General features: G+C 39.7%; 1 protein-coding gene and 1 non-coding gene across 2 annotated transcripts; one reads left to right on the forward strand and one right to left on the reverse strand.

Moving 5' to 3' along the window:
* Positions 1–4,021: 4,021 nt before the first annotated feature.
* LOC130975123 (uncharacterized) lies at positions 4,022–4,775 on the forward strand. The gene is made up of 2 exons (XM_057899953.1): positions 4,022–4,540; positions 4,653–4,775. Exons 1-2 carry the CDS (start codon positions 4,022–4,024, stop codon positions 4,773–4,775), a joined length of 642 nt encoding a protein of 213 aa, XP_057755936.1.
* An 18,305-nt stretch (positions 4,776–23,080) lies between these two features.
* On the reverse strand, positions 23,081–23,184 carry LOC130978356 (small nucleolar RNA R71). The gene has a single exon (XR_009086004.1). It is a non-coding gene; the product is annotated as a small nucleolar RNA R71 (small nucleolar RNA).
* Positions 23,185–24,595: the final 1,411 nt, after the last annotated feature.

Consider the following 24,595-nt stretch of genomic DNA (forward strand, 5'->3'; position numbering starts at 1 on the left):
GTCACAATCTGAAAAAGGTTCACCTAGTCATGTGTCTGTGGCATTTATGTATCTGGTGGTAATACTGGAAAACAAAGTGCTTAGTGCCACGGCCAAGACTCATAAAATAACTGTGTTCAAGAATCAACATACTACACTAGGAGAATCAATAATACTATCTGAATTCTAAGTTCCTATGGATGCCAATCATTCTGAAATTCAAAGGATAAAGGGAGATGCCAAAACTGTTCAGAAACAAAAAGCTACAAGCCCCGCTCATCTAAAAAGAATCTGAGCTCCATTTAAAACTCATAGATATTATTACTTCCTAATTTCTTTCATCCTATTTTATTTATCTAGTTGCTTGAGGACAAGCAACAGTTTAAGTTTGGTGTTGTGATGAGCGGATATTTTATACGCTTTTTGGGGGTAATTTCATGTAGATTTTAGCATGTTTTAATTAGTTTTTAGTTAAATGTTATTAGTTTTTAGGCAAAAATCATATTTATGGACTTTACTATGAGTGTGTGTATTTTTCTGTGATTTCAGGTATTTTCTGGCTGAAATTGAGGAAGCTGAGCAAAAATCTGACTTAGGCTGAAAAAGGACTGCTGATGCTGTTGGATCCTGACCTCCCTGCACTCAAAATGGATTTTCTGGAGCTACAAGAGTCCAATTGGCGCGCTCTCAACGGCGTTGGAAAGTAGACATCCAGGGCTTTCCAGCAATATATAATAGTCCATACTTTGCGCGAAGATAGACGACGTAACTTGGCGTTGAACGCCAAGTACATGCTGCTGTCTGGAGTTAAACGCCAGAAACACGTCATGATCCGGAGTTGAACGCCCAAAACACGTCATAACTTGGAGTTTAACTCCAAGAAAAGCCTCTACTCGTGGATAGCTTTAGTCTCAGCCCCAGCACACACCAAGTGGGCCCCAGAAGTGGATTTCTGCACCAATTATCTTAGTTTACTCATATTCTGTAAACCTAGGTTACTAGTTTACTATTTAAACAACTTTTAGAGAATTATTTTGTACCTCATGACATTTTCAGATCTGAATTACATACTTTTTGACGGCATGAGTCTCTAAACTCCATTGTTGGGGGTGAGGAGCTCTGCAGCGTCTCGATGAATTAATACAATTCCTTTATTTTCCATTCAAACACGCTTGATCTTATCTAAGATGTTCATTTGCGCTTAATTATGGAGAAGGTGATGATCCGTGACACTCATCACCTTCCTCAATCCATGAACGTGTGTCTGACAACCACCTCCGTTCTAGATCAGATTGAATGAGTATCTCTTAGATTCATTACTCAGAATCTTCGTGGTATAAGCCGGATTGATGGCGGCATTCATGAGAATCCGGAAAGTCTAAACCTTGTCTGTGGTATTCTGAGTAGGATTCCGGGATTGAATAACTGTGACGAGCTTCAAACTCCTGAAGGCTGGGCGTTAGTGACAAACGCAAAAGAATCAATGGATTCTATTCCAACCTGATTGAGAACCGACAGATGATTAGCCGTGCTGTGACAGAGCATAGGAACGTTTTCACTGAGAGGATGGGAAGTAGCCATTGACAACGGTGACACCCTACATAGAACTTGCCATAGAAGGGACTTTGCGTGTGGAAAAGGATTTCAAAGAAGAGTTGAAGTTCAGAGGACAAAGCATCTCCAAAACTCCAACATATTTCTCATTACTGCACAACAAGTAACGCTTTTATTCTCTTTTATTTTTCCAATCTAATAATTCCAGCTGATAATTTTAATTAATATCCTGACTAAGAATAATAAGATAAACATAGCTTGATTCAAACCAATAATCTCCGTGGGATCGACCCTTACTCACGTAAGGTATTACTTGGACGACCCAGTGCACTTGCTGGTTAGTTGTGCGGATCACAAATTCGTGCACCAATAGTGATTAACAACTATTAGTTGTTTGATTGCTTAGATTAGGCGTTTTATTTTTAATTTTATTAAAATCTATTTTTAATATTTTCAAAAAAAAGGAAAAAATAATTTAATAGCACTAATATTTTTAGTAATTTCTGAAATTAAGTTTGGTGTTTCCTAGTTCAGGTTACCTCACTGGAAATTCTCTGCACTCTGATGTAGAGAGTTCCATTTTGTTTTTTGTCTTCTGTTTGTTTATGCGCAGGAACAGAGACAAAGAACATCTCTTAGACTTTGATCCTGAACCTGAAAGGACTTTCAGGTGGCGTTTACAACAAGCTAGACTTTGCAAGGCTGTAGAATCCATTATGGATCCTAACAATGCTGATAATGCTCATTTGTGCAGAATAATTGCTCATTTGGAGGAGGTGCTCAAGAAGATCCGAATCAACACTTGACCACCTTCTTGAGGTTTTATGACACAGTGAAGTCCAATGGAGTCTACCAGGATGTCTATAGGCTGCTCTTGTTCCCTTTTTCACTCAGGGACAAGGCATCCAAATGGCTTGAATCCTTCCCAAAAGAAAGCCTGACAAATTGGGAGGAGGTAGTGAATAAGTTTTTGGCAAGATTTTACCTCCCTCAAAGGATCAATAGGCTGAGAACTGAAGTGCAGACGTTCAGACAGCAAGATGGGGAGACACTTTATGAAGCTTGGGAAAGGTTCAAAGACCTAACAAGGAGATGTCCACCAGATATGTTCAATGAATGGGTGCAGTTGCACATCTTCTGTGAAGGCTTGTCATATGAATCAAAGAAGGCAGTAGACCATTCCTCTGGAGGATCATTGAACAAGAAGAAGACCATTGAAGAAGCCATAGATGTCATTGAGACTGTAGCTGAGAATGACTACTTCTATGCTTCCGAAAGAGGGAACACTAGAGGAGTGATAGAGCTAAAAAATGTAGATGCTCTGCTGGCTCAGAACAAGCTCATTACCAAGCAGCTAGCTGACCTCACCAAAAAGATGGAGAGGAACCAAGTGGCAGCAATCACCACCTCCTCAATAACCCAAGAAGGAGTTGAAGAAGAGGCAGAGGGTACCCTTGAGCAAGCTAACTACATTGGGAATTCACCTAGACAGAACCATGATCCATACTCCAAGACATACAACCCTGGATGGAGGAACCACCCAAACTTTGGGTGGGAGAATCAGCAAGATCAAAGCCAAGACCAGAGACGTTACAACTTCAACAACAATGCAGCCCATCAATAATTCACACAGAGGACATATCAACACCCCCACAACAACACTTTTCCACACCCATATCAAAACCAAAGCAGCACCTCTCATCCTTCCACCTCTAATCCCAATCTACCATCAATTGATGACAGACTCTCTAAGCTTGAAACCTTACTTGAAGGAATATGCCAAGAGATTCAAGAAAACAAGGTGTTCAAAGAGGAGGTGCGAGCCAATATTAAGAACCAGGGAGAGACAATCAAGAAGCTGGAATTCCAAGTGGGATGCTTAGCTGAGAAGATTCCCAAACCTACTGATGGCTTCCCAAGTGACACGGAGAAAAACCCAAGAGGAGAAGCAAAGAAAGTAAGATGGGAAGATTGCAAAATGGTCACTACAAGTGGTCAAGAGGCTGAAGACAAGCAAAGCAAACTCTCCAAATAGCCTGAAGACAACTCAACAGAGGAGGAGGATAGAGATCACCAAGAACCAGAAATCTCACAACAAGAGCTGTTGAAGCTCTATGCACCATTTCCCCAACTACTCAATGGTACTGTGGGGAAGAGAATATACTCAAGGTTCCTAGACTTGTTTGCATCTCTGCATGTGAACATACCATTTATCAAGGCCATCCAACAAATGCCTGCATTCATCAAGTATATGAAGGAACTTCTTCCTAGGAAAAGCTCAATCAAAGGAGGCCAGACTATAGTGATGAATAAGGAATGCAGTGCCCTTATTCAACCTGAGTTGCCTACAAAAAGAAGAGACCCAGGGAGTTTTCATATCCCCTGTGCCATAGGGGAAACAATGTTTAATAGAGCACTATGTGATTTGGGGGCAAGCATCAACTTACTACCCCTATCCCTGGCGAAGAGGCTGTAGATTAACGAGATAATGTCCACAGATGTAGTCATCAGACTGGCTGACAACACTCAAAAGCAAGCAATAGGAGTGGTGGAAAATGTGTTGCTAAAGGTTGGGAAATACTTTCTCCCAACAGACTTTGTCATCCTGGACATGGAAGAGAGTCACACTCACCCAATCATATTGGGAAGACCCTTCCTAGCTACGGCCAAAGCACTCATAGATGTGGAGAAAGGGGAGCTAATATTGAGGATCCATGATGAACGGCTCAGCTTTAATGTCTTCAAACTCTCACAAGAAGCAGACCAAGAGCACAAGGAACCAAGCAAAGATCGTAACGAGATGCTGAAGGAGGAAGCAAGTACTGAAGCACACCCAACCTATCTGGAGACCCCTTTGGTTGATAAACAAGGGAAACAGCAACTACCACAGCTCAAGGAAACGTTGGAGGAACCTAAACCTCTAGAGGCATGTGAAGACAACATCACAACTCCCTTAGAAAAAGAAGTCATCAAGAGCAAGGCAATATCAAAGGACACAAGGAAGAAGGTACCAAGAAAGTGGAGGAACAATCCCTACGGAAGACTTCTCTCCAGGAGATAGAGTGATCTCAGCTTACTTCCCAGATATCCCCCCTAATCTCCCCACTGTACCATCTCAGTTACCTAAAGTCTTCACAGTTAACAGAGTTCTCTCCCTGGAACATGTAGAGATCATTGATACAACCAATGGATACAAGTCCACAGCGAAAGGGGAGGACTTCAAGCATTACCAACCACCCTGATGAGGGAGAAACGTCGAGCTAGCGACGATAAAAGAGCGCTTTGTTGGGAGGCAACCCAACCTTAGGTAACTACTTTTTCAGCTGCATTTCAATAAAAGATCACAAGCTGTTTCCCCTGCATTGCAAGGAGCTAAGTTTGGTGTTCCACACCAAAACAATTCAAGAGTGAAAGTGCGATTCTAAGTTTGGTGTCCCACCAGAGGATGCTAGTTAAAATCACACTATACTCTCAAAGCACATTGCTAGCTCTGACCAATCAAGGGAACCACTTGGATATAGATTAGTCTTTAGTTAATTGGTTGCTAACAGCAAGATATGAGGTTCTACGCATGCATGCAAGGTTTTGTAGTAGGCAAGGAACTAAGTTTGGTGTTCACACACCAAAATAAGTTCAGAAATCATAAGCATACATGCGAGTTGACTATTCCTCAAGTGCTTGGGAAACAAGCAACTTCCAACAACCTTGTAGGAAGCTTATGAGGAGATGGTGCACCTTCAACTAAGAAAGTGAGGCATCAAGAACTATGACAATGACAACAAGAGGGCAACTGGATTGGTGTAGCAAACCATCTCTCAAAGGTTGTATTGCTACTTAATTCCATCTACTCATCGTGTTAAAAATTGGAAGTCCGAATGCACTGTTAATTAATAGTCATGTGTTGATTGGAACCTAGTTCAACTCTGCATTTTAAGTTTTTATTGCTTAGGTCTATGATTTCTGGTTTAAGTGTCACTGCATCTTTCCCTTATTTACTTGTATGCTTGTCCCTTTGAATCAAATGAAAAAGAGAATGATTGTGTTTTAAAAAGACCAGAGTGGAGTTCATGATATGGAGGTGCATTCATGAGTCTTTGGTGTGATCATAAGTTAGCTAAGTTGGTTCAACCATAAGGTGGGGATGACAACTATCTGGCCTTAATACTATACTTTGAATATACCCATGAGACTAAGTAAATAACAAGATCCTAATAAGAGAAAGGGAAAGAACACTTAAAGTGAAAAACAAAGGAAAAAGAGTAAGCAATAAGGCTAGGCACCAATGGTTTTAATCTTGAGGCATGTGTCTGTGGTGTTCCTGTGTGAGGGATTTACTTGGATGAATAAGCTCTCAGGAGTGCTTTATCACTTGGTAACTTGGGTTAACTAACCCGGGATTATCAGCTGAAAGTCCACTATCAAGAGTAACCCTCACCACAGAGCACTTAGTAACCCAAAGAGGTGCTGGACACCAAGGTCTCAAGAAGGAAAATAAATGAACCAGATGCCTGTGGTGTGTATGTATGGGGGAGAGACTTGAGGGAGTAAGTCCTTAGGGGTGTCTCAACTCCTAGCACCTTGAACCAACTGGTTCGGGAGTGTTGGCTGAAAGCTTATCTTAAAGAGTTGCCCCTTTTTACAGAGCACTTAGCTTGAAGAATACAAATAAGCCCTGGAATGACAATAAAAAGATCAATAAAAGTCTCATGGGATGTAAGCAAAGTCATTGTTTTAGGACATGATAAAGGTCTGAAAGCCAGTAATGGAATGAACCTAAGTTGCTATGCATGAAACCACCATAAAATCAGTGACATGACTTCCACAAGAATGACTCATTTCTCTTGGCATTCCATTCATCATTCTCTTGTTCCAGTACTTGCTTAGGGACAAGCAAGCTTTAAGTTTGGTGTTGTGATGCCAGGGCATCTTGGCCAGTTTCACTGACCTTTTCTTTACTGTTTTTAGGGTAGTTTCATGCATTTCCTTAGGAAATAAGCTAGTTTTGGCTAGATATTCACTTATACCTTAATTCAAGCATACATTGTGCATTTTACATGATTTCATGAGGATTTTACATGAGTTTAGTGACAAATTGTATGTTGTATTACCCATGACTTGGACTAGAACTTTGATGCACTCTATTGCTTGATTTCAGGACCAAAGGAAGCAAGGAAGAACCACTTAGCAGTCACGTTAATCTAATTAACGTAGCCACTAACGTGGAATGGGAGGTAACTTGCAAAGTTGATGAGAAAAGTGACTGCCAATAACGCTCTCGAAGCCATCATTGCCCACGTTAAGAGTCACGTTAACTAAGTTAACGTGAACTCTAACGTGAAGAAGGGACTTTGAGCCAACGTTAGTGACACTTAACATTATCACTAACATTGGCCAATGATCATAAGTGGCCACGTTAGAGTACACGTTAACTTAGTTAACGTGGCCTCTAACGTTAAAAGGGGGAAGGAAGCCAACGTTAGTGACATTCAACATTGTCACTAACGTTAGCCTAAGGTGCAATGTACCACATTAACTTGGTTAACGTGGGAGCTAACGTAAGAGGCAAGGGAGGTCGACAACGTTAGTGACACCCAACATTGTCACTAACGTTGGAAGCACCCATAAAACCCCCAAGGAGCCATGTTAACTTTCACGTTAACTTAGTTAACGTGGAAGCTAACGTTGATGAGTAAAAGATGAGCCAACGTTAGTGACACTCAACATTGTCACTAACATTGGGGATGACTAAGAATGGCCACGTTAGAAGCCACGTTAACTTCGTTAACGTGGGAATCTAACGTGAGACATAGGGGCACACTGGAACGTTAGTGACAATGTTAAGTGTCACTAACGTTCTCGAAGGTTGGCAAGGCCACGTTAGAAGCCACGTTAACCTAGTTAACGTGGGACTCTAACGTGAGACATAGGGGCACACTGGAACGTTAGTGACAATGTTAAGTGTCACTAACGTTCTCGAAGGTTGGCAAGGCCACGTTAGAAGCCACGTTAGCCTAGTTAACGTGGGCTCTAACGTGAGGCAAATGGGTACATTGGAACGTTAGTGACAATGTTGAGTGTCACTAACGTTCTCGAACTCATACTTTCACTAAACGTTAACACCCCTAACGTCCTGAGCTAAAGTCTCTGCCCACTTCACACTTTCTCTCTGCAAGTAAAACCAAGCCCAAATGAAGAAGAGAACTGCTTCAAACTAAAGATACAAAGGCCCAAGACTTGAAGAGCCAACTAGAAGCTGAGAAGAGTAATATATATAGGAGTAGCTTTGAATTATTTGAGGAGTTCGGCAAGTTGGAAAACTACTCTCTGTATTTTTACTTTCTCTGCTCTTCTAGTTCCATGATGTATTCTCCATCCTTATTTTCATTTTCTAGAGCTATGAACAACTAAACCCCTTTCATTGGGTTAGGGAGCTCTGTTGCAATTTGATGGATCAATACTAGTTTTCATTATTCTTCTTCTATCTTTTCTCTTGATTTTACTTGAAAGCTTTCGATCTTCATCCCATTGGGTAGTTATCTTGGAAAAGAAGCTATTCAAACTTGGATCTCTTCTGAGCCTTGAAAGAGGAATGAAGAGATCAAGCTAGAAATGCTTTCTCATGCTGGACCAAATTGGGTTTGGATGGATATGTGACTATAATCCTCTCAACACCTGATTTGGGAAATGCATGTGGTATAATCAGTGACCACACTTCATCTCTTCTCATGAGCAATTGACCAAGGAATTGGCTATTGATCAAGATTTGAGAGATTGAATTGCAAGAAATTGTAATTTGATCAATTAAGATTGCCAAGGAGATCAATGAGTGCATTGATTGAGGAAGAGATGAAAATGAATTTGATCTGGAGAATTGCAACATCTCCTGCGCCCAATGAACTCCCATTTCTGATCTTACCCATTCTCTTTAATTTCTGCGTTTACTTTTATGAGTAAACACCCCATTCCCATTTACAATTCTGCAATTTACTTTCAGTCATTTACTTTCAGCCCTTTAATTCTAGCATTTACTTTTTCTGTCATTTACATTCCCACCATTTTATTTTCTGCAAATCTCAACCCAAATCCTGGATTCGCTCAACTAGAACATTCTTCTAATTAAAGTTGCTTGATCAATCAATCCCTGTGGGATTCGACCTCACTCTATTGTGAGTTTTTACTTGACGACAAATTCGGTACACTTGCCGAAGGAAATTTGTTGAGAGACAGTTTCCACCTACATCACAAATCCGAATGGGAATGAGCAACAAAGGAGAGTACTTGGCTCTTACTCTGCTCCTACTGCAGATCTTTATGGAAAAAGCATTGTGGTGCCTTCTATAACTGTGAACAACTTTGAGTTAAAGCCACAACTGGTCACCCTGGTGCAACAAAATTACCAGTATCATGGTCTTCCTCACGAAGATCCAAATCAGTTTATTTCTAGTTTTCTGCAAATTTGTGATACTGTGAAGACAAATGGAGTGAACCCAGTGGTATAGAAACTCATGCTCTTCCCGTTTGCTCTGAGGGATGGAGCAAAGCTATGGCTAGATTCCCAACCCAAGGAGAGTCTGGATACTTGGAGCAAGGTTGTTACTGTGTTTCTCACTAAATTTTTCCCACCAAAGAAGCTGACTAAGCTTAGGGTGGAGGTTCAGACCTTCAGGCAGAAGGATGGTGAAACTCTGTATGAAGGTTGGGAGAGATACAAGCTACTGACTAGGCAATGTCCTCCGGACATGTTCTTCAAGTGGCCCCAACTAGATATCTTTTATGAAGGTTTGGATAAAATGTCCAAGATGTTCTTAGATAATTCTGCAGGAGGTTCATTGCACAAGAAGAAGACAGCGGAGGAGATTATTAAGCTTATTGAATTGGTTGCTAGCAACCATTATACTCATCTAACAGGAATTTTGTGAACTCTGAGGCTTCTCAGAAGAAGGGTGTCATGGAAGTAGAAGCTCTTAATGCTATTCTTGCTTAGAACAAGCTTATGTCTCAGCAAATAAGTCTACTTACTCAACACATGGGTGGCATGAAAGTTTCAGCTATCAACACCCAAAATCCACCTCAAAAGATCTCCCATGACATGGTAGGAAATTTAGTGCAAAATTACAATTATGATTATGCTCAATCTTCTTCTGAACAGGTCAATTACATGGGGAGTGGTTCTAGAAATCCCAATAATGACCCCTATTCTCAGACATACAATCAAGGATGGAGAAATTACCCAAATTTTGGGTGGAGAGACCAACCTCAGAGACCTCAGAATTTCAACAATAATTCTCAGGGCGGCTTCCAACAGAACAATTATAATAACCGCCAATTTCAGTCTCAGCAGCAACAACCACCTCAGCATGCTAACTCTAAATCCTAAGAAGATTCTAATTTGGAGATGATGAGGAGTTTTATGCAGGAAACCAGAGCCTCCATTAAAAACATAAAAGTACAAATGGGCCAGTTGTGCAAGCAAATACCTGAGAGGCCTGCAAGTACATTACCAGGTGATACAGTAGTGAACCCAAGAGAAGATTGCAAGGTTATTCAGTTGAGAAGTGGTAAAATATCTGGCTCTGAGACCAAGGCCAATGAAGAATTAGTTGAAAAAGAAGCTCTAGAGGAGAAGAAGGAAGAAGTAGAGCGCGCCCCTCCTAAGTGTGAAGATAACCCATTCCTTGATTCTCTTGACACTTATCCTACCTTGCCAAAGGCTCCTGAATACAAGCCAAAAATGCCATATCCTCTGGGGCTTCAGAAGGCTTCCAAAGAAAAGTAGTTTTCCAAATTTTTAGATGTCTTCAAGAAGCTACAGATCAACATTCCTTTTGTAGAGGCTCTTGAGTAAATGCCTCTTTATGCTAAATTTATGAAAGAGTTATTGACCCATAAGAGGAATTGGAAGGAACAAGAAATAGTGGTGTTAACCAAGGAATGTAGTGCAATTATTCAACACAATCTCCCTAAGAAAATGCCAGACCCAAGGAGCTTTGTCATTCCTTGCACCATTGGAGATGTCACCATTCAGAGAGCTTTATGTGACCTTGGAGCTAGCATCAATCTAATGCCACTTTCAGTGATGAAAAAGTTTCAAATTGAGGAGGTAAAACCCACTCGTACTTCTCTTCAACTTGCTGATCTTTCTGTTAAATTACCTGTGGGTGTTGTTGAGGATTTACTTGTTAAAGTATGACCATTTATTTTTTCTGTTGATTTTGTCATATTAGACATGGAAGAGGAGGTAAAATCTTCTATTATACTTGGTAGACCATTTTTAGCTACAGGTAGAGCTCTGATTGATGTGCAAAAGGGTGAATTAACCCTGAGGGTCAATGAAGAATAGGCGGTCCTAAATGTTTTTGAGGCTCTCAAACACCCTAATGATTCTGAAGGGTGCATGAAAATAGATGTTATTGAACCACTTGTTCAAGAGGTACTGAAAGCTGAGGTGCTTGATGACATTCTGGATCCTGTTTCTGAGTATGAATTAGTTGAAGTTGATGATTCACCACCCCAGAAGGCTATGGTTTACACGCCTAAAGCAGAGGAGGATGCCCCCAAGCTTGAGCTCAAACCTTTACCTCCTTCTCTGAAATATGTGTTCTTGGGTGAAAATAATTCATATCCGGTGATTATTAGCTCTTCCCTGAAGCCTAAAGAGGAAGAGGCGCTTGTTTCAGTGCTCAAGAGCCATAAAACAGCTCTTGGGTGGACCATTAGTGACTTGAAGGGGATTAGTCCAACCAAGTGTATGCACAAGATCCTTCTTGAAGATGATGCTAAACCAGTTGTGCAACCACAAAGGAGACTCAATCCAACCACGAAAGAGGTGGTCCAAAAAGAGATAATGAAATTATGGGAAGCAGGTATTATTTACCCTATTTCTGACAGTCCTTGGGTAAGTCCTGTGCAGATAGTTCCCAAGAAAGGATGGATGACAGTGATCCAGAATAAAAAGAATGAGCTTATTCCTACAAGAATAATCACAGGATGGAGAATGTGTATAGACTACAGGAGGCTCAACACTGCTACAAGGAAGGATCATTTTCCCATATCTTTCATTGATCAAATGCTTGAGAGGTTAGCTGGTCATGCTTTTTATTATTTTCTAGATGGATATTCTGGATATAATCAAATTGCAGTGGACCCTCAAGATCAAGAGAAGACAGCATTCACATGCCCCTTTGGAGTATTTGCCTATAGGAGAATTCCATTTGGACTTTGTAATGCTCCAACAACTTTTCAGAGGTGTATGCTTTCAATTTTTTCTGACATGGTTGAAAAGTTCATTGAGGTATTTATGGATGACTTTTCTGTTTTTGGTAATTCTTTTGAATCCTGCCTTAAGCATTTATCTCTTGTCTTGAAACGGTGTCAAGAATCAAACCGTGTTTTGAATTAGGAAAAATGCCATTTTATGGTCACATAAGGTATTGTTCCTGGACACCGAATTTCAAGTAAGGGAATTGAGGTTGATAGAGCAAAGGTGGAGGTAATTGAAAAATTACCACCACCAACTAATGTTAAGGCAGTTAGGAGTTTCTTGGGTCATGCATGATTTTATAGGAGATTTATAAAGGACTTTTTTAAAATTGCTAAACCATTGAGCAACATGTTGGTTGTTGATGTTCCTTTTGTCTTTGATTCTTATTGTCTGCATGCTTTTGAAACTCTGAAAGCAAACCTTACCTCTGCTCCCATTATAGCTCCCCCTGACTGGGATTTACCATTTGAATTGATGTGTGATGCCAGTGATTTTGCTATAGGAGCTGTTTTAGGACAGAGGCATGGTAAGCTTGTACATATCATTTACTATGCCAGTCGTGTGTTAAATGATGCACAAAAGAATTACACAACTACAGAAAAGGAATTATTAGCTGTTGTGTATGCTGTTGATAAGTTTAGATCCTATTTACTTGGTTCTAAGGTTATTATTTATACTGATCATGCTGCTTTGAAGTACCTTCTAACCAAACAGGATTCTAAACCAAGATTAATCAGATGGGTGTTGCTCCTTCAAGAGTTTGATATTGAGATAAAAGACAGGAAAAGGGTCAGAAAATCAAGTAGCTGACCATCTCTCTAGAATTGAGCCTAAAGCAGGAGTACAACCACCCACAGCTGTGACTGAGACATTTCCGGACGAGCAGTTATTTCTCATTCAGCAGGCTCCATGGTTTGCAGACATTGCAAATTATAAAGCCATGAATTTCATTCCAAAGGAGTGCAGCAGGCAACACGTAAAGAAGCTATTAACGGATGCAAAGTACTACATTTGGGAGGAACCATATCTTTTTAAGAGGTTTTCAGATGGTATCATCCGGAGATGTGTCCCAGATGAAAAAACATAGCAAATTCTCTGGCACTGTCATGGTTCAGATTATGGAGGCCACTTTGGTGGTGAAATGACAGCTACAAAGGTCCTTCAGAGCGGATTCTACTGGCCGACTCTCTTCAGGGACACAAGAGCATTTGTGAAGTACTGTGACAGATGTGAAAAAGCCACGAATCTCCTTGCCAACCATGAAATGCCATAGCAGGGGATTCTTGAGGTTGAGTTGTTTGATGTATGGAGTATTGACTTTATGGGACCTTTTCCACCCTCACATTCAAACAACTATATTCTAGTGGCAGTTGATTATGTGTCTAAGTGGGTGGAAGCTGTGGCTCTACCCACCAATGATGCCAAGGTGGTCATGAGCTTTCTTCAGAGATATATCTTTAGCCAATTTGGTGTCCCGAGGACACTCATTGGTGATGGAGGAAGCCATTTCTGCAATAGACAGCTAGACTCTCTTCTGCAGAGATATGGAGTCCATCATAAAGTGGCAACCTCCTATCACCCTCAGACAATGTAAGTGGACAGGTTGAAGTTTCCAACAGGGTACTTAAGAGGATTCTAGAGAAGACCGTCAGTGTTTCAAGAAATGACTAGTCTAGGAAGCTTGATGATGCTCTCTGGGCATACCGGACAGCGTACAAGACTTCCATTGGCATGTCCCCTTATCAGTTGGTCTATGACGAAGCCTGTCACTTGCCAGTTGAGCTGAAGCATAAATCTTACTGGGCAATCAGGTATTTGAACCTTGATTCAGAAGCTGCAGGAATTAAGCGAATGCTCCAGTTAAATGAGCTTGATGAATTTAGATACTCAGCCTATGAGAATGCCAAGCTATATAAGGAGAGAACCAAGTTATTACATGACAAGAAGATTGCCATCAGAGTCTTTGAGCCAGGACAGCGAGTGCTTCTGTATAATTCAAAGCTCAAATTCCTTCCAGGAAATCTGAAATCTCGATGATCAGGACCGTTTGTGGTTACCAGAGCTTCACCATATGGTCATGTGAAAATATAGGAAGAGACTTCTGACAAGAAATTTACAGTGAATGGCCAGAGGTTGAAGCACTATCTTAGAGGCGAGATTGATTGCCAGAGGTCTGCTCATCTGTTGAATTAGTAGAACTGACTGTCAAGCTAGTGACGTTAAAGAAGCGCTTGTCGGGAGGCAACCCGATAATTTCGTATCCTTAGTTATTTTCGTAGTAGTAGTTTTCTTATTTATCTGATTCTTATTGAGTTTTATCTGATCATGCAGCTATTTTAGAAGTAGGAACTGAATATTTAAAAAAAAAAGAAAAGAGAAGAGATGGAGAAGGCCGAAAGCTACGCTGGAGTAGCGCAGGAACTATGCTTTGCACCAAAAACAAGATCACGCGTATGCGTACCTCACGCGTGCGTGTTGTTTGCGCCTTTAGCCATCCAGGACGCGTATGCGTCCTAGACGCGTACGCGTGACCTTGAAAATCGGCGTAAATGGGTGTTTGGGCAGAAAGTTACGCGGGAGGGGACCAGGAAGTGTGCTTTGCGCACAAATTGGCTCACACGTATGCGTCCATCACGCGTGTGCGTCAATTGCGATTTTGGTACTCCACGTGTACGCATCAAGCACGCGCACGCGTGGATGGGAAAAATCGACGTAAAAGGTGTTTGGCCAGAAAGTTATGCTGGTGTGGGGCTGGAATTATGCTGGGCGCACAAGCCCCACCACGCGGACGCGTCCTAACGCGTTCGCATCGTTTTCCCATCCTGGCCATCCACACGTCCGCGTCCTCAACGCATACGCGTCGCTTGAAATTCGTGTGATCCACGCCTACGCGTGCTTCACGCGTACGCATCGCATGCAACGACCAATTAAACCACCTCAGCGCCTGATTTTAAATCATCCCCCTCCCAAATCCTAATTCTCTCTTGCTCTTTTATCTTTTTATCCTTCTTTCATCATTTTAATTGCTTTTATATCCCTCTCTATTTGCAGTTCTTCTTTGCGTGAGGACAAGCAAACCTTTAAGTTTTGGTGTTGAAGCTTCGCTTATGGCTTTTTTGTCTAGCACCAAAGGGAGATGAGTGCTCTTCATGAAGGAATGAGATGACCACCAACATAACTGAGGTGGTTGAGTTCCTTTCATTCTATTTCTCTTCCGTTCTTATGTTGTTGTCTTCTATTTTCTGTTGATTTGATTTCTTGCATGATCGTTAGTACTTTTAGTAAAAAAAAAATTGTTTTACGCACCACTCACTGAACTTGAATCTAAAAAGAAAAGAAAAGAAGTGATGTATTGCTTGAGAAATTGAGTTTAATTTTAAGAGTAGTATTATTTACTTAAATGTGGTGGTATTATTTGTGATTTTGAATGCATGACATGAACAATGCATATTTTAATTTGAATCAAAGGATGTTGATGTATAAAGAATAGGAATTTAGAGAATTATTATGACTTCTCTGAAATAAATAAAAATTTAATCATTGAAGCAAAAGGAATAGCAAAAGAAAAAGAAACTATAAAAGCAAGGTCCAAGGTTCTGAGCATCAATGACTAGGGAAGTCAAACATGATTAAAAGTTCAAAGAGTTGTTTCCCTAATCATATGCTTGTGGTGTGATTGTGTCAAGTAATCCTTGAGACAGAACACTAAGAGTCGAGACCAAGTGCGTTTAACAGAGTATGCTAAAGGCTTTTAGTACCACTGTCTGGGAGTAAATGAAAGAAAAATCAGAACTTAAAGAGAGTTCTCCAGTCAAGTGCTTGTGGTGTTTCTATGTCAACTAACCCTTGAGACAAAACATTTAAAGTCACGGTTAGGTGGTGGACGAAATTGTGATTCATAATTAAATTGTTGTTCGAAATTGATTCCCAGGTAATGGCCCCAAAAACTTGGTGCTCAATACCATGGTCTAAACATAATTTCACAACTTCGCTCAACTAACCAGCAAGTGTACTGGGTTGTCCAAGTAATAAACCTTACGTGAGTAAAGGTCGATCCCACAGAGATTGTTGGTATAATGCAAGCTATGGTCATCTTGTAAATCTCAGTCAGACGGATAGTAAATGGTTATGGAGTTTTCGAATATTAATAATAAATAAACAGAAAATAAAGATAGAAACACTGATGTAGATCATCGATGGGAATTTCAGATAGGCGTATGAAGATGCTGTGCTCCTTCTGAATCTCTGCTTTCCTACTGCCTTCATCCAGTCCTTCTTACTCCTTTCCATGGCAAGCTATATGTAGGGCATCACCGTTGTCAATGGCTACATCCCATCCTCTCAGTGAAAATGGTCCAAATGCTCTGTCACAGCACGGCTAATCATCTGTTGGTTCTCGACCATGTCAGAATAGAATCCATTGATTCTTTTGCGTTTGTCATCACGCCCAACAATCGCGAGTTTGAAGCTCATCACAGTCATTAAATCCATAAATCCTACTGGAATACCACAGACAGGGTTTAGACTTTCCGGATTCTCATGAATGCCGCCATCAATCTAGCTTATACCACGAAGATTCTGATTAAGGAATCCAAGAGATATGCACCCGGTCTAAGGTAGAACGAAAGTGGTTGTCAGTCACGCGTTCATAGGTGAGAATGATGATGAGTGTCACAGATCATCACATTCATCATGTTGAAGTGCAATGAATATCTTAGAATAAGAATAAGCGGAATTGAATAGAAAATAGTAGTAATTGCATTAAAACCCGAGGTACAGCAGAGCTCCACACCCTTAATCTATGGTGTGTAGAAACTCCACTGTTGAAAATATATAAGTGATGAAGGTCCAGGCATGGTCGAGTGGTCAGCCCCCAAAACGTGATCACAGGATCAAAAATACAATCAAGAATGTCTAATACAATAATAAAATTTCCTATTTATACTAGACTAGCTACTAGGGTTTACAAAAGTAAGTAATTGATGCAGAAATCCACTTCCGGGGCCCACTTGGTGTGTGCTTGGGCTGAGCTCAAGCTTTACACGTGCAGAGGCTTCTTTTGGAGTTGAACACCAAGTTGTAACGTGTTTTTGGCATTCAACTCTGGTTTGTGACGTGTTTCTGGCGTTTGACTCCAGAATGCAGCATGGAACTGGCATTGAGCGCCAGTTTACGTCTTCTAATCACAAATAAAGTATGAACTATTATATATTGCTGCAAAGCTCTGGATCTCTACTTTCCAACGCGGTTGAGAGCACGCTATTTGGAGTTCTGTAGCTCCAGAAAATCCATTTCAAGTGTAGGGAGGTCAGAATGCAACAGCATCAGCAGTCCTTTGTCAGCCTTCTATCAGAGTTTTGCTCAGGTCCCTCAATTTCAGCCAAAAATTACCTGAAATCATCGAAAAACACACAAACTCATAGTAATATCCAGAAATGTGAATTTACCATAAAACTAATGAAAACATCCCTAAAAATAGCTAGATTATACTAAAAACTATCGAAAAACAATGCCAAAAAGCGTATAAATTATCCGCTCATCACTAGGCTCATGGTGTAAAGCACCAAAGAAAAATAAATTAAAGAAAATTGTGCTATTTTCAAGGATTAAATTGAAGTTTAAAGGTCAGAGAATTCATAATATGATTCGGATTCTAATTTCGAATGACACTGACATTCCTCTAATTCAAAGGAGAGTGAGATGCCAAAATTGTTCAAGATTACAATGAATAAACCCCATTTCAAGAATAGACTTGAGCTTAATTGAACTCTCATTCTCATGCAAATTCACATCCTTAGCCTATATTAGTTTGGTTGCTTGAGGACAAGTGATGAGGGGATAATTTATACGCTTTTTGGCATTGTTTTTAGGTAGTTTTTAGTATGATTTAGTCACCTTTTTAGTATATTTTTATTAGTTTTTATGCAAAAATTATATTTCTGGACTTTACTATAAGTATGTGTGTTTTTCTATGATTTCAGGTATTTTCTGGCTGAAATTGAGGGACCTGAGCAAAAATCTAATTCAGAGGCTGAAAAAGGACTGCTGATGCTGTTGGATTCTGACCGCCCTGCACTCAAAATGGATTTTTTTGATCTCCAAAAACCCAAATGGCGCGCTCTCAATTACGTTGGAAATTAGACATCCAGGGCTTTTCATCAATATATAATAGTCCATACTTTGCCCGAGTTTAGACGTCGCAAATAGGCGTTTGATGAGCGGATAATTTGTACGCTTTTTGGCATTGTTTTTAGTATGTTTTTAGTATATTTGGTTTAGTTTTTAGTATATTTTTATTAGTTTTTAGTTAAAATTCACTTTTCTGGACTTTACTATGAGTTTGTATGTTTTTCTGTGATTTCAGGTATTTTCTGGCTGAAATTGAAGGACCTGAGCAAAAATCTGATTCAGAGACTGAAAAGGACTGCAGATGCTGTTGGATTCTGACCTCCCTGCACTCGAAGTGGATTTTCTGGAGCTACAGAAGCCCAATTGGCGCGCTCTCAACGGCGTTGGAAAGTAGACATCCTGGGCTTTCCAGCAATATATGATAGTCCATACTTTGCCCAAGATTTGATGGCCCAAACCGGCGTTCAAAGTCACCTTCAGATTTCCCAGCGTTAAACGCCGGAACTGGCACCAAAATGGGAGTTAAACGCCCAAACTGGCATAAAAGCTGGCGTTTAACTCCAAGAAGAGTCTCTACACGAAAATGCTTCATTGCTCAGCCCAAGCACACACCAAGTGGGCCCGGAAGTGGATTTTTATGTCATTTACTCATCTTTGTAAACCTTAGGCTACTAGTTCTCTATATATAGGACCTTTTACTATTGTATTTTCATCTTGGTTCTTCTGGTTCCCTCTCTGGGGCCGAAACCAATGATCACTCTTGTTCTTATGTATTTTCAACGGTGGAGTTTCTACACACCATAGATTAAGGTGTGGAGCTCTGCTGTACCTCGAGTATTAATGCAATTACTATTGTTCTTCTATTCAATTCCGCTTGTTCTTTGTCCAAGATATCACTTGTTCTTCAACTTGATGAATGTGATGATCCGTGACACTCATCATCATTCTCACCTATGAACGTGTGACTGACAACCACCTCCGTTCTACCTTAGATTGGGTGAATATCTCTTGGATTCCTGATACACGATGCATGGTTGATCGCCTGACAACCGAGTGCTCGCCTGACAAACGAGCCAGCCATTCCGTGAGATCAGAGTCTTCGTGGTATAGGCAAGAACTGATGGCGGCATTCAAGAGAATCCGGAAGGTCTAACCTTGTCTGTGGTATTCTGAGTAGGATTCAATGATTGAATGACTGTGACGTGCTTCAAACTCCTAGCAGGCAGGGCGTTAGTGACAGACGCAAAAGAATCAATGGATTCTATTCCGGCCTGACCGAGAACCGACAGATAGATAACCGTGCCGTGACAGGGTGCGTTGAACATTTCCACTGAGAGGATGGGAGGTAGCCACTGACAACGGTGAAACCCTTGCATAAGCTTGCCATGGAAAGGAGTAAGAAGGATTGGATGAAGACAGTAGGAAAGCAGAGAGACGGAAGGGAAGGCATCTTCATACGCTTATCTGAAGCTCTCACCAATGATATACATAAGTATCTCTATCTTTATCTTTATGTTTCATTCATCATCTATACCCATTTGAGTCTGCCTGAGTAAGATTTACAAGGTGACCATAGCTTGCTTCATACCAACAATCTCCGTGGGATCGACCCTTACTCGCGTAAGGTTTATTACTTGGACGACCCAGTACACTTGCTGGTTAGTTGTGCGAAGTTGTAGTGATCACAATTTCGTGCACCAGCGTTCAACGCCAGCTTTCTGCCCTATTCTGGCGTTAAACGCCAGAAACAAGTTGCAAGCTAGAGTCAAACGCCAGAAACAAGTTACAAACTGGCATTTAACTCCAAAGAAGGCCTCTACACATGAAAGCTTCAATGCTCAGCCCAAACACATACCAAGTGGGCCCGAAAGTGGATTTCTGCATCATTTACTTATTTATGTAACCCTAGTAACTAGTTTAGTATAAATAGAACTTCTTACTATTGTACTAGGGGTTTTTTTCCCTATTTTCGAATTCACATGCTATTTAGGGAGGCTGGCCATTCGGCCATGCCTAGACCTTGTACTTATGTATTGTCAATGGTGGAGTTTCTACACACCATAGATTAAGGTGTGGAGCTCTGCTGTTCCTCGAGTATTAATGCAATTACTACTGTTTTCTATTCAATTCATGCTTATTCTTATTCTAAGATATTCATCCACACACAAGAACATGATGAATGTGATGATTATGTGACACTCATCACCATTCTCACTTATGAACGCATGATTGACAACCACTTCCGTTCTACATGAAAACAAGCTTGAATGTATATCTCTTGGATCTCTCTTCAACGATTCACATCGTCTCTCCTGACACCAGAGCATCTGAGTCTGAGATTAGAATCTTCGTGGTATAGGCTAGAATCAATTGGCAGCATTCTTGAGATCCGGAAAGTCTAAACCTTCTCTGTGGTATCCCCAGTAGGATCTGGGATGGGATGACTATGACGAGCTTCAAACTCACGACCTTTGGGGTTTGGTGACAGATGCAAAAGGATAGTAAATCATATTCCTACACGATCGAAAACCAACAGCTGATTAGCCATACGATATCTGTGCATGGTATTTTTCATCCGAGACGAGAAATCCGACAGTTGATTAGCCGTACAGAAACCGTAGAGGACCATTTTCAATGAGAGGACGGGAAGTAGTCATTGACAACGGTGACACCCAACATACAGCTTGCCATAGAAAGGAGTATGAAGGATTGGATGAAGGTAGTAGGAAAACAGAGATTCAGAAGGAACAACGCATCTCTATACGCTTATCTGAAATTCCCACCGATGAATTACATAAGTATCTCTATCTTTATTTTATGCTTATTTATACTTTAATTATCAAAAATCCGTAACCATTTGAATCCGCCTGACTGAGATTTACAAGATGACCATAACTTGCTTTAGGCCGACAATCTCCGTGGGATCGACCTTACTCACGTAAGGTTTATTACTTGGACGACCTAGTGCACTTGCTGGTTAGTTATGCGAAGTTGTGAAAAAGAGTTGAGATTACAATTGTGCGTACCAAGTTGTTGGCGCCATTGAGATCACAATTTCGTTCACCAAGTTTTTGGCGCCGTTGCCGGGGATCGTTCGAGTTTGGACAACTGACGGTTCATCTTGTTGCTCAGATTAGGTAATTTTCTTTTTGTTTCAACCTTTATTTTATTTTCAAAAAGTTTTCAAAAATCTTTCAAAAATTTTTTTCTTTTTCATTTTTCCAAAATTAATTTTCGAAAAAGAAAAAAATCCAAAAAAAATTTAATAAAATCATAAAAAAACAAAAATATTTTGTGTTTCTTGTTTGAGTCTAGTGTCAATTTTTAAGTTTGGTGTCAACTGCATGTTTTAAAAATTTGTGCATTTTTCGAAAATTTCATGCATTGCATTCTTCATGATCTTCATATTTTCTTGTTTTGTGTCTTTTGTTGTTTTTCATATACATTTTTGAATTCATAGTGTCTAAACATGAAAAATCTCTAAGTTTGGTGTCCTGCATATTTTTATTTTCTTGAAAATTTTTCAAAAATAAGTTCTTGATGTTCATCATGTTCTTCAAAGTGTTCTTGGTGTTCATCTTGACATTCATAGTGTTCTTGCATGTTTTCTTTGTTTTGGTCTTAATTTTTTATGTTTTGAGTCTTTTTGCGGTTTTTCTCTTTCCACATTAAAATTCAAAAATAAAAAAATATCTTTATCTTTAATTACTCATAATTTTCTAAATCTTTGGGTTGACTTAGTAAAAAAAATTTAAAATAAGTTGTTTTTTGTTAGTCAAGTCAAGATTTCAATTTTAAAAATCTTATCTTTTCAAAACTTTTTCAAAAATCAAATCTTTTTCAATTTTCTTTTATATGTTCGAATTTTTTTTTTTAAAAACTGATTTTCAAAATCTTTTTCTTATCTTTATTTCATATTTTTCGAAATTATTACTAACAATTAATGTTTTGATTCAAAAATTTCAAGTTTGTTACTTTCTTGTTAAGAAAGGTTCAATCTTTAAATTCTAGAATCATATCTTTTAGTTTCTTGTTAGTCAAGTCATCAACTTTAATTTTCAAAATCAAATTTTTTTAAAATTTCTTTTTCAAATCTTTTTCAAAATAAATTTCAATCATATCTTTTTAATCATATCTTTTCTAACTTCTTATCCTTTCAAAATTGATTTTCAAATCTTTTTCAACTAATTAATTGACTTTTTTGTTTGTTTTACCATTTCTTATCTTTTTCAAAACCACCTAACTACTTTTCTCTCTCTAATTTTCGAAAATCACCATCCTCTTTTTGAAAAATCTTTTTATTTAACTAATTGTTTTAACTTTTAATTTTATTCTTTTCTTAATTTTCGAATTCTAACAAAATTTCAAAATAAAAACAAAAATATTTTCCTTTTCCTTTTAATTATTTTTGAAAACCCTCTCAATCATCTTCTTCTATTTATTTATTTAATCACTAACACTATTGTCTTCTTCTTATAATTCGAACCCTCTCTTCCTCTCTGTGTTCGAATTCTTCTCTTCTCCTTCTCCTATTCTTATCTTCTTCTACTTACATAAAGGAATTTCTATACTGTGACATAGAGGATTCCTCTTCTTTTCTGTTCTCTTCTTTTTCACATGAGCAGGAACAAGGATAAGAACATTCTTGTTGAAGCTGATCCGGAACCTGAAAGGACTCTGAAGAGGAAGCTAAGAGAAGCTAAAACACAATATTCTGAAGAGGACTTTATTGAGATTTTCGAAAAAGAAGTAGAGATGGCCGAACCCAATAACAATGGTGGAGGTACAAGGAAGATGCTTGGTGACTTTACTGCACCAAATTCCAACTTCCATGGAAGAAGCATCTCAATCCTTGCCATTGGAGCAAACAATTTTGAGCTAAAGCCTCAATTAGTTTCTCTGATGCAATAGAATTGCAAGTTTCATGGACTTTCATCAGAAGATCCTTTTTAGTTCTTAATTGAATTCTTGCAGATCTGTGATACTGTTAAGACCAATGGAGTTGATCCTGAGGTCTATAAGCTTATGATTTTCCCTTTTGCTGTAAGAGACAGAGCTAGAACATTGTTGGACTCTCAGCCTAGAGATAGCTTGAACTCTTGGGAAAAGCTGGTCGTGACTTTCTTAGCCAAGTTCTTTCCTCCTCAAAAGCTAAGCAAGCTTAGAGTGGGTCTTCAAAACTTCAGGCAGAAAGAAGGTGAATCCCTCTATGAAGCTTGGGAAAGATACAAGCAACTGACCAAAAAGTGTCCTCCTGACATGCTCTCAGAATGGACCATCCTGGATATATTCTATGATGGTCTATCTGAATTGTCTAAAATATCATTGGACCATTCTGCAGGTGGATCTATTCACCTGAAGAAAATACCTGCAGAACCTCAGGAACTCATTGAAATGGCTGTAAATAACCAGTTCATGTACACCTCTAAAAGGAAACCTGTGAGTAATGGGACACCTCAGAGGAAAGGAGTTCTTGAAATTGATGCTCTGAATGCCATATTGGCTCAGAACAAAATGTTGACTCAGAAAGTCTATATGATTTCTCAGAGTCTGAATGGATTGCAAAATGCATCCAACAGTACTAAAGAAGCATCTTCTGAAGAAGAAACTTATGATCCTGAGAACCCTGCAATGGCAGAGGTAAATTACATGGGTAAAGCCTATGGAAACACCTATAATCCCTCATGGAGAAATCATCTAAATTTCTCATGGAAGGATAAAAAAAGCCTCAACAAGGTTTTAATAATGGTGGAAGAAATAGGTTTAGCAATAGCAAGCCTTTTCCATCATCCTCTCAGCAACAGACAGAGAATTCTGAGCAGAGCCCCTCTAGCTTAGCAAACATAGTCTCTAATCTATCTAAGGCCACTCTAAGTTTTATGAATGAAACAAGGTCCTCCATTAGAAATTTGGAGGCACAAGTGGGCCAGCTGAGTAAAAGAGTCACTGAAACTCCTCCTAGTACTCTCCCAAGCAATACAGAAGAGAATCCAAAAAGAGAATGCAAGGCCATAACCTTACTTGGTGTGGCCGAACCTAAAGAGGAGGAGGAGGACGTGAATCCCAGTGAGGAAGACCTCATGGGACGTCCTCTGGACAAAAAAGAGTTCCCAATTGAGGAACCTAAGGAATCTAAAGCTCATTTAGAGACCATAGAGATTCTATTGAACCTACTTCTGCTATTCATGAGCTCTGATGACCATTCCTCCTCTGAAGGGGATGAAGATATTACTGAAGAGTAAGTTGCTAAATACCTTGGAGCAATCATGAAGCTGAATGCAAAGTTATTTGGTAATGAGACTTGGGTGGATGAACCCCCCTTGCTCACTAATGAACTGAATGACTTGGTTAGGCAAATATTACCTCAAAAGAAACAGGATCCTGGTAAATTTTTAATTCCCTGTACAATAGGCACCATGACCTTTGAGAAGGCTCTATGTGACCTGGGGTCAGGCATAAATTTAATGCCACTCTCTGTAATAGAGAAACTGGGAATCTTTGAGGTACAGGCTGCCAAATTCTCATTAGAGATGGCAGACAAATCCATGAAAAAGGCTTATGGACAGGTAGAGGACGTGCTAGTAAAGGTCAAAGGCCTTTACATCCCTACTGATTTCACAATCCTAGACACTGAGAAAGATGAGGATGAATCCGTCATCCTTGGAAGACCCT

Source organism: Arachis stenosperma, chromosome 4, assembly GCF_014773155.1.
Source record: "Arachis stenosperma cultivar V10309 chromosome 4, arast.V10309.gnm1.PFL2, whole genome shotgun sequence".
NCBI lineage: Eukaryota > Viridiplantae > Streptophyta > Magnoliopsida > Fabales > Fabaceae > Arachis > Arachis stenosperma.

What these genes read in the sequence shown, in the direction of transcription:
- LOC130975123 (XM_057899953.1), top strand. Translation starts at nt 4,022, where the DNA reads ATGTCCACAGATGTAGTCATCAGACTGGCTGACAACACTCAAAAGCAA. An exon ending in CAAAGGACACAAGGAAGAAG is followed by an intron (nt 4,541 to 4,652) that starts GTACCAAGAAAG and finishes GTACCATCTCAG; the next exon opens with TTACCTAAAGTCTTCACAGT.